Source organism: Gavia stellata, chromosome 4 (assembly GCF_030936135.1).
Source record: "Gavia stellata isolate bGavSte3 chromosome 4, bGavSte3.hap2, whole genome shotgun sequence".
NCBI lineage: Eukaryota > Metazoa > Chordata > Aves > Gaviiformes > Gaviidae > Gavia > Gavia stellata.
In genome coordinates, this window is record NC_082597.1 from 62,797,970 (window position 1) to 62,808,254 (window position 10,285).

The window sequence follows — 10,285 nt, forward strand, 5'->3', positions numbered from 1 at the left end:
AACCTCAGTCAGCTCAACAATCAGCTTTCATCCAAAAGCTAAAAGGCAAATTTCCTTTGCGAGGCTTCTAAATGCCAGATTTCAACTTCCTCCCCTCCATTTTCATGCCAAGACGGTTCAAGAAAATCTTTTAATAATACTTTTCTAAGAAGATACAATTTTGCTCAAATGCTTATATAGCAAGCACCCATAGACAGAGATCAAAGCTGGAATATCTTTCGAAGCTGTATCTGAGAACAGGATCTTAGAATAGATACGCACAGGCAGCCTCTACAACTGTCATTGGTGATTCAGTTAAAATAATGCAACTTAATATGATTGCTGCTGAGATCTTTGCATTTGCTTTCTAACATAAAAACTTTCCATTTGTGTTTTGAATAGGTAAGCCTACAGGGTATGGATCCAGCAGTAGACGCTTACACCACAAGGGAATAGTGGATGAATGCTGCTTCCAGAGTTGTGACCTGAGGAGGCTGGAGATGTATTGTGCTCCAATAAAGCCACCTAAATCTGCACGTTCTGTACGTGCTCAGCGCCACACTGATATGCCAAAAGCACAAAAGGTAGGCCAGGCTGGAAAAAAAAAAGAAAAAAAACAAAAACCCCCCAAACCTTCCTATTTTAGGAAAGGAAAATTCTATCAAGGCTGGTAACATAGCAACCAACTGATGTGTTCTGCCTACTAGAGACACCGAGACTTAGTGGGGTTTTGGAAAATAGCGTCCATGGTAGGAAATAAGTAGGAAATTTTGTGTTCTATTTCATCTCTTAGAACACTGAATAAAAAATGGAATTGCTAAGCTAGTAGTTGTGAGGCTTTATCCTGCTGCTGGGTAGTAAATGACAAGTACTCACATCATCCAATCATAAATAGCACCTAAAACTTCTTTCAAAAGAGAAACGAAACATGGAATGTTTAACAACTGATCTGTACAGAACCTCCTCACTCATCCTTTCTTGTCAAGAAGAGGTAGAGTGAGTGATCAAGAGGGAAAACACAGCTCTTCTACTATTCACTTTACATGTAAATGAACAAATGTTTTTTTCTTTCATCATTAACTGGATAGTCACTGCAGTCATTACGTACTTCATTTTAACTATTTAATGTTTAATATGTATATTTTCCAAGCACTTTAAATATTCATTGGTATTGTTTGTATAGTTGTAGAGTTCAGAGTTCAGAGTAACCCTATTCTTGTTCCTGTCGTATTAGATATGCTGTACATATATGTAGTTAAATCTCATCTCTCCTCAACAGAGCGTATAGTTCAGAAAACCCATCTTAGGCTAGGCTACCATTAAGCTCATGTCCAACTGTCTCTCCTGTTTGAGTTCTGAACATCTGTTTTACATGTTATCTGTCATCTGCTGTAAGCCTCTAGTGATGTATTTTATTGCTGTTGACCCCGTCTGTCCTACACATATGTTGGCTCCACTCCTGCAGTTATCTGAAATTTTTTTCATATAAGAAATGGAACTGCATGAAATCCTAAGATTTCATAGGAAGTCAGGAAACCAGCACTATATACTAATTTGCTTAATATCATCTTTGTGAAAAGAACAATTGGAATTGTTCCAGCATCCATTTCTTTTCCGTAAGTCAATCCATCGAATGAAATCCTTTCACCTCTTCCTCGAGAGTTTTCAACCTTTTAAAGTAATGGCTGTATGATTCTTCCTGGGAAGTATCACCTGAGCCGTGAACATCTCAAAAGGCACACATAACAACAAGTGAAGTTGTCTTCCCGTAGAGCTCAACTATAGGCAAGAAAACCCTGTGGTTTATTCCTGTCTGGGCACACATATATTTAAGGCTTGCAGAAAAAGAAGAAAACAGGCTTGACCAGTAATCTGTGTGCTCCTAAGGGGATGGGTAAAACATTCTGTAACTTCAAGTAAAAGGAGGCAAGATACCTGCCAGCTCTCTGATGGATCTCCACATTACTTTCTTTGGAAGGCTAAGGAATGATGTCACACTTTAGGCAGCTGTCCTCTTCCCAGTTCAAAAGATAGGCAGGAAAACACTTTTCTTACAAACAGGTAGGAACAGAAGAAAGGTCTTGCATCTTTCTGGAGCAGCAGGGGAGGTAGTCTGCAAGAGGGCATACTGGAAGAAAAAAAAATTAGAGGGAGTATGTGGTAATTGAGAGAACCTAGCTGCAGAAGAAATCATCCAGGAAATTAAAAGGAGAAAAAAAATCAAGAGGTGAAAATGGCAGTAAAAACAATGAAGAACAAAGGAAAAGAAAGGAGAGGGAATTAGATCAAAGAGGCTAAGAAGATGAGAAATACTGAAGAACTGAATGAACCATGGTGCATCACACACTTTTGAGAAAAGGGGAGAGAAAATAAAATTAGAGAAAAAATAATATTAAAGAAAAAAACACCTTTAAAGAAAATGTATGGGAAAGAAGAGAGAGGTGAATAGAAGCAGAAAAGTCATAAATGCTTCTTGATGGGAATTTGGTGATAAAATAACAGAAATCTGATGGGCAAAACAAACTGAAATTTTTGTTAATATCTGTGGATGAAGAAAATTAGATTGCGAAACAAAAATACAGAAGGGGTAGGAGAAACTATTATTCAGATTTATGATAGATAAAAGGAAAATACAGGGAAGGGAAGAGAAGGGAAACATAACTCATTAAGGAAAACCCTATGTGAAAAAGCTCTGGTACATATTCTCATGTAATTATTTTTTTCTTTCTATTTTCTTTTGCAGTCAGCTCTACATGCCTCCATTAAGTAAGACAATGCTATGTTCACACTTTCTTATTTGGACAGGCTCCCCCAATATGAATGCATTTAGCCAATTCATAGTGTTGATATGTCACTGATTTTAATTAAAAAATTAATTATACTAAAGTCAAATTATTTTTCAGTTGAGCAATTTTTTTCTGCTTTAGAATATTTTTCTCTCTTAATATTATATGTTATGAGATACATATTTTATATGCATAAAGTGAATATATATATGTAAAATAATATATATGACCTCTTTAATATTTTCTTTTTTAGATACAAGATTTAAGGCAGGATTAAGTGGAATATATATGATGTTGTACAGTTACTCTCAGATTTCATACACAATCAGTTTCTTATGCCTTTCATACTTCTGAAGTAGTTTTTATTTGGCGTCTCCTCATAACCTTTTTAATAGACAAATCCAGGATTTGTGTTTTGGTTTAAGTGTTTTTGTAAGTGGTCTACTTTCTCAATTCCTTGAGCAGATCTTTCCTCCTATGCACAATTTGGTAGAATAACTTAATTCAATGGAGCAGGGCTGTTCCTCTGTTTATAGGTTATGTTAATGCTGACCTTTAGTCATTACACTACAAGTGTTGCTACACCACACACACAAATCTGAATGATGAGGGCCAGGCACTGAATGATTAATGTGGGCTGGGAACCCCAAAATGCCTATTTGCTGCTATAAGGCCAACAACAAGAACTAGTTTTAATCCAATTACAGAGACTGCATGTGTAGAGTTTTGTTTGTTTACGGCTAATGAACAAAATATTTCTTTCTCTCTAAGATCATTATTTGTCCTGTTCTAAGACCTTTGCTCACAAATAAATAAAAAAGTATATCGAAAAGTAAAAAATAAACACATTGTTATGATATACTTAGGGGTATTATATACACAGCATACTTCACAGATTCACAAAAAAAGAAATTAAGAAAGAAGGCAATGAGAAGCACTTTGTTATTGCCTCAGCTGCTGTATACAATGGAGTACATATGCAACCTTAAGTCTATCTTAATTTAGATGCCCAGATTTCACCATCTCTTTTGCACTCAGCCCATGACAAAATTACCTTAAACTGGAGCAGCCAATGAATGCAAGAAATACACATAATGCCATGCAGAGAGAAATGAGGTATGCATCAGAGCACAATGTGATAGCTACAGGCTAACCATCCTAACGTCTCTAGTGAAGAGATGGGGTAATGCAGAGTATCTTTCCAGCTGGATTTTAGCACTGCGGGCCTTGACTAATTTGTGAGCTACAGTAATACATAGTTTCTATTGGTGCCTAGCAGTCAAACATCCTTCTCAGACATCTATCTAAAGGATACCAAACTCTAATCAGAGTGTGTGTCCCCTACTTAAAAAGATTTATCTCCCCTACTCCCTGAAATACTTATATTTTTGAGTCGAAGCCTACAGAGGTCACCTAACCTGTCTGGGTCAGAAACTCTGCCTGGGATGAAAAAAATGTTTGTAGTTTGAGAGGTGTCTGGAGCATTCATATTGCTTTCTCCAGTGTGAAACAATAAATATATCCAAGCTGGGGTACAAGACATAAACAGTGAAGTGGCAGTTCTGTTTTTAAATGCTCAAATCTGGCATAGAAGTTGTCTTCTTGGTGACAGTTGGTCAAGGAGAAAATGCTTCAGTTTTATACAAATAGTTTTTTCGATAGCCTTCATATGTTGCTGTAACAATCATATCTGAAGCAGATTTTATACAAGACCAACATAGCTCACTAAGATTTAGTAATCCATTTACTTTATATCTTTTGTTTCTGTTCCTCTGAACTTGATCTGCAAAGGTAAATTATTTCTTTAAAATAGAATAGGATCTGTCCGCATAATCTACATTCAGTCAATCTGTGTTCTAGAATATATTGCCCTGGTCATTCAAACTCTTCAGTACAAGAGCAGCTGACCAGAAATATAGAAATGGCATAAAATATGCAAGAACTACAGGTAATGCCCTTGCTTTTCTGTAATAGGCTTCCTAAGGAAAACTGGTGATTAAATTTGATTTTCAGTTTAGTGTTCAGGTTGATGAAATAAAAAAAATCACAACAACTGTTCTGGATTGTTTAGGTGAAGGAATAGAATAATTGTAGATCCTGTTGCAACACTGAGAGCAAGGGTGGTAAAGATTGGTTTTCTTTTTTCAGTTTATTTAATTTACTTCAATGTATACACATTTCCAATATTAATATTTATATTATTAACATTAATTAGTTCTCTATATCTTTACTACACTGAATGAAAAACATGATGTTTTGAAAAGGGAAAGTCAGAAGTTTCACATTGGAACTGCTGGAATTGAATATTTTGGTATTTCCAAAGCAAAACATTTTAATCTCAAAAAGTCAAAATAAAGCTTTTTGATTTCTTGTAGCTCTATCTTTTTTGTGGTGAAACTGATCTTCATTAAGCTGTTTTCAGACTCCTCAAAACTTCAAATTTCAAGGAATTTAATGTGACTCAAAATCCCGTTACTTTGCTTCTAACCATCTTAATTGAGCTACTGAAATTTAGTACTTCACCTTTTTGCATTAATTATAATACTATTCAAAACAAACCCCAGTAAAACAAACAGTTAAAATACTGTAAAAATTAAATTTTATTAAAACACTTGTACATTTAAACAAATAGAGGTAATTTTTTGCAAGATCACAATCCAGCAAATATTCCTATTAGTCTTGCAGCAATTTTCTTCTGTAATAAATTTCATTTGAAAATTCATGAGAAATAATAATTTTTTTTAAGGATAAGGAAAACCTAAACATTTGATCAAATAATCCAAAGCCTGTTTTGTTTACTTGCCTGCTATTTGAATACTCCATTGAAAGCTTTCAGTAGAATTCTTACTGTTAAATAATGAGAGATACTTAAGTATTCATTTTGCCAGAACTGATAAAAAATAGGAAGTAATCAGCTGCATAATACAAATCCATTATAAAATTCTACCTCAGTTGTAGTTAGTTATGTATATAAGCGATGACTATTAAAGAGGACACAACTTAATCATATATTATCATTTCTAAACCCAAGAAAGATGTCCCTGAATTTTTTACAAAAAGAGAACATGTGTGAAACCAAAGCACATTATAGATAAAGACTTTTTTTTTAACCTAAAACTATGAGAATAATTGTTGACATTGCTTTCAGATTAAAATATCATTTAATGAGCAAATACATCAGCTAGTAAGGTAGGAGTAAGAAACAGGGAGAAACATTCAGTATTTGTACTGGAAAGAAAAGTAATGGTTTCACGTATTCTTACACTAAGTTTATGGTTAGAGTTTTAAACTGCAAAACAGAAGCAAGAAGGGAAATTAAAGTTCTCTCTTCGTTTGTATCTTTCTCTTCTGAGAAATGCTAATAAAATTTAGTTTATTTACCCTTAAGTGAATTAAGTTTTAACAGCAGTTTGGAAAACTAGTGAATAGAACTTTGCAAAACAACTGTTCTCTGTTCAAGCAAAGGAAATTGAGCTGTTACCACAATTGTGTACATGAGGGAAGATGTGAATGAAGCAGTGTCACAGAACCAGTGGCACAAATTTCATATCAATTTAAGGCTAAAGGTACCTTGAAAATTATTAAGTGAATGTAAACACTGGTAAGGCTGATTTTAAAATCCCGTAAATGAAGAAGAGGGAAAGTAAAAAAACCATAGTGCCATGCCACCCCCTTGCACCCTGAGCAAAAGGACCAAGAGGTGTACATCTTGATATAATTTTGCTCTTCCTCAGATATTTAGTCCTTATTCTTCTTTAGGCCTCATATGTGGAAAATACAGATAAATATAGTTACCAACAAATTATCAATAGGAAGCAGATTCTCTCAAAAATCCTTTTCAGATTTTATCTAATCTTCAAAATTTAAATAAATACTAAGTGGAATTAAGAGACAGAGGGAAAAGATGTTAATATTTTTAGTTTAAGAAAACGCCATTAAGAAACAGAAAAAGTATTGCATTATTTCTCATTAATCTTTCTAAGATTGACAGAGCCTTTTGTAATTGGCTCAGTATTAACTCACAGATACATTTACAGGCCAAAATACGCACAATGGCACTAATTCTAATTTCTGTTACAGCCACACCACATTACCAAGCCAATGAGGGAACCTTTAGGTATAACAGATAGAAGAACTTGGCCTCATCACTTCAGAAAATTATTTTCTCCTATTGCTTACTTTCCAGCCTTGGATTTTACTGATCACACTGCCCAGAGAACTAAAAAGCATTCAAAGAGACCCCAGAGAATTCGCAGCTAAGATATCATGCCTGTTGCTACAAACATTGACTTTCCATTTATTTATTACCAATAAAGCAAGAGATCTTTTAATACCAATATGAGGTCTGAACATCCATCCTAATAGGATGAGAATGCTGCTGCATGCTTTCCAATACCTTTCCTTGTTAGTTAAATGACTTTTACTATCACCGAGGTAGTTGTTATCCTTATGTTAATGGCGCCCTGTCTCCCAAAGATCCATGCTTAAAGTGATAGGTTAGAAGTTTGCGCCTCTCTGTTCATGAACTGACTTATGCAAAGTTGACATTTTGCATCTGCCATCTTAAAAACCTTATTGTCTGTCTGGGTCTGAATATCGTCTCAGAGGATCTGATAATGAAACAAACATCACAGATAACAATTTTATTTCTAATTACCTTTTTTTCAAAGACTTGAGAAATAAGGCAAGCTTTTCTACATCAGTGCAAATGCAGGTCTGAGAACCTGCTTCAGGCATTCACACTTTTTTTTTTTTCCCCCCAAAGGTGTCAACATTGCATACTTGAAAAAATGTGTTATGCAGGGCAAAGTATTTTCTGGCATGCGTGTTACTGCTGCCACCACAGTGCCGCTTCTTTGTAGTTATTCATCAAAATGCTGATTCCAGAGGAGAAACTGTTCTAAAAGTAACCTCCCATCTTCCCTCGATTTCAAAGCTAGTCTGTGTATTATGACAGCTCTTTTTCCATCTACATGTCAGTATTAAAAGCTATAACTGAAACCCTGCTGCATCTTAGTATTTGCTTTATTTGCATGATAAAGCCATTTTGACATCAAACAACAGCAGTAGAGAGAATTTATATTTTCATTTGGGAAACATATAGTTAATTTTCAATCTAAGTATACTTTGATCATGAGTGTGCTGCCTTTAAGAATGCATTACTTTCTGCCAATAAAATGTAGCATTAATTTCTCTTATATACTGGTAAACCTTCTTCAAAGAAAAGAACTGAGGGGTAGGATTGATGAGGATATTTTGCTTTGTTGCCATGAGGACAAAAACAGGGCAGATGAGTCAAGGAATTCCTGTTTTCTTAGTTAATTGTCACCAGTATAAGCTTTTGTAGCATAAGGCAGGATCCTTAACAGTGGCAGACTCCTGTGAAGTGCTGCAATGATTTTAGTGAAAATCAGTGAAAATTGAAGGGTTCATCCAGAACGAGTACTTCAGGGTGAAAACTAAGGTACAGCTTAGGGAAAACTAAAGATAGAAAAGGCAGTTTTGGAAAAGCTGGAAGAGAAACAGGCAATGAAACAGCAAAAATTATTTTAATTTAGGGATAAGCAGAATTCTGTTGACATTTCTGTTTCTGTATTTGATCCATGCTAAGGAAGATACTCTATAGCCCTATTAGCAAAATTTGATGAAGACAAGCCAGTATCCTACTGAGCTAATCACAGGAGTAGTGACTAGATTATTAATCTCTTCTTCCTCATTTAGTATTGCATTTCAGACTAAGAACATCTAAAATGGCAGATTCCTAACAAAGACATTTCTTCATTTTGAATACTTTGCTATTAACAAATTTGGCTTGTCAGTGATGATAAATCTTATTTTGGCTCAATGTTCTTCTGGTGGTATAATTAATTTAACAATTACTAGTACTGCTTGGGTTTTTTTATATTCTGAAAATAGTAATTCAGCTCATATTCATCAGAACCCAACTCAAAAAGAGTGAAAATGAATAAGCCCTATGTGAGCTCAAGTTTTGTGGTCCTTTGCTACTTTCTGATTTATTTTATGTTTAATAGATACTGGAGGTAAATGGAAAAGTTATATAGAGATTAGTATTTTAAACAGGAAATCATTAAAAAAACCCACAAAACTACTCTAACGCACTAAATCAGCTTCCACTTTCTTTCTGTCCATCAGAAAAGCAGGCAAAAATTTCATTACTTTTTCAATTTTAGGCAATACCTTTCCTTTTTTTATTTTAGGGCTTAAATAGCGGATAATGCAGTGGTAGAGCTGCATACACATGCTTCACCCTTCTCAGGGAGATTTTTTTATTTTTGTCTTTTCCTAAGACAACAAACATGATTTCAGACAACTAAGAATTTTACTTCTGATGAGAATTATAAATATGGACAGTCACTTAACAGTTCTGCCTCTAGTCTGGTACAGAATGTGCAAAGATTTGGGCCCAGCTGATACTTACCAGCATGGCAAATAAGGAAATCAAACTGAAAGATACATGCCACACCCATCACTGCTGCTGGAAACTGGCTGGTGCATGGAAAGACAGTGGACTGACGGCATTATTAATTTCCTCTTGATTTGCCTAGCACATCACCTTGTCTCTTCTTGAAAATACAAATTGTTTGGCTGCAGCTCCTGCAGTGAACCCACAATTTTTATCCTCCTAAAGGCCTTATCCAACAAAAACCTAACACATCTAATATGCCATTTATGCAAAATGTAGGTAATAGTCCCACTCAGCAATTTTGAAAACCTCTGACCACTGGCTAGCAAAGCCCAGGAGGCTCCATAAATCCTGCAGTTATAATGCTAAAGTTCCCTGGCCCTCATACATCCTGCTTTTGCAAATGCCCTTGTTCTGAAAGAAAGAAAATCTTTGGTACCTAGCGTGTGTCTAAGCCCATCCAGGTTCCAGTATGCGGATGTTTCCTCTGTCAAGATCAACAATGACAGCAATCAAAGTGTTTATGCCTAGGAGAACGGGGAATTTAGCGTACAGAAGTTTTGTATAGTTAAGTTCTCTGTGAACTGAGAGAAGGGCTCTAGCAATTCCAGCATTCAGGATAACTGTTTTCCCACCACTATGAGTTTTATGGTCATACAGCGTATTAAAAACCTATCTATCTGGAGTAATAATTTTTTTCTACATCTTCAGGAAGTGCATTTGAAGAACACAAGTAGAGGGAACACAGGAAACAGAAACTACAGAATGTAAGAACATGCCATCCACAAGAATGAAGAATGAATGTGCCATCTGCAGGATACTTTGCTGTAAATAAATTATTTGTTAAACATTGGAAGACTTAAAAAAACCCTATGGTTTAATAAGCTTGATACAATCTCAACCAGTGGGCATTCTCCCAGTGAACAATGCAACTAAACATTCCAATACTAAGTCTTTAGAGAACAGAACATTTTAACCAGCCCAGAGCTAAAAAATTCCGTGGTTGATATATTACTGTTTGTTAACCTGTTTTAAATGTCCTGCACAAAATCTCTTAAAGTCCTGTGCCCCTCAAAAGCCTACAAATTTATGGGCC

At 35.2% G+C, this 10,285-nt stretch overlaps 1 protein-coding gene across 1 annotated transcript in view; it reads left to right on the forward strand.

The window, feature by feature from the left end:
- Window positions 1-9,960, forward strand: part of IGF1 (insulin like growth factor 1) — a 49,905-nt gene extending 39,945 nt beyond the window's left edge. Inside the window, exons 3-4 of the mRNA XM_059816872.1 lie at window positions 382-563; window positions 9,901-9,960. Of these exons, the coding sequence (XP_059672855.1) occupies window positions 382-563; window positions 9,901-9,960 (242 nt within the window). The remainder of the gene's footprint in view (window positions 1-381; window positions 564-9,900) is intronic.
- Window positions 9,961-10,285: the final 325 nt, after the last annotated feature.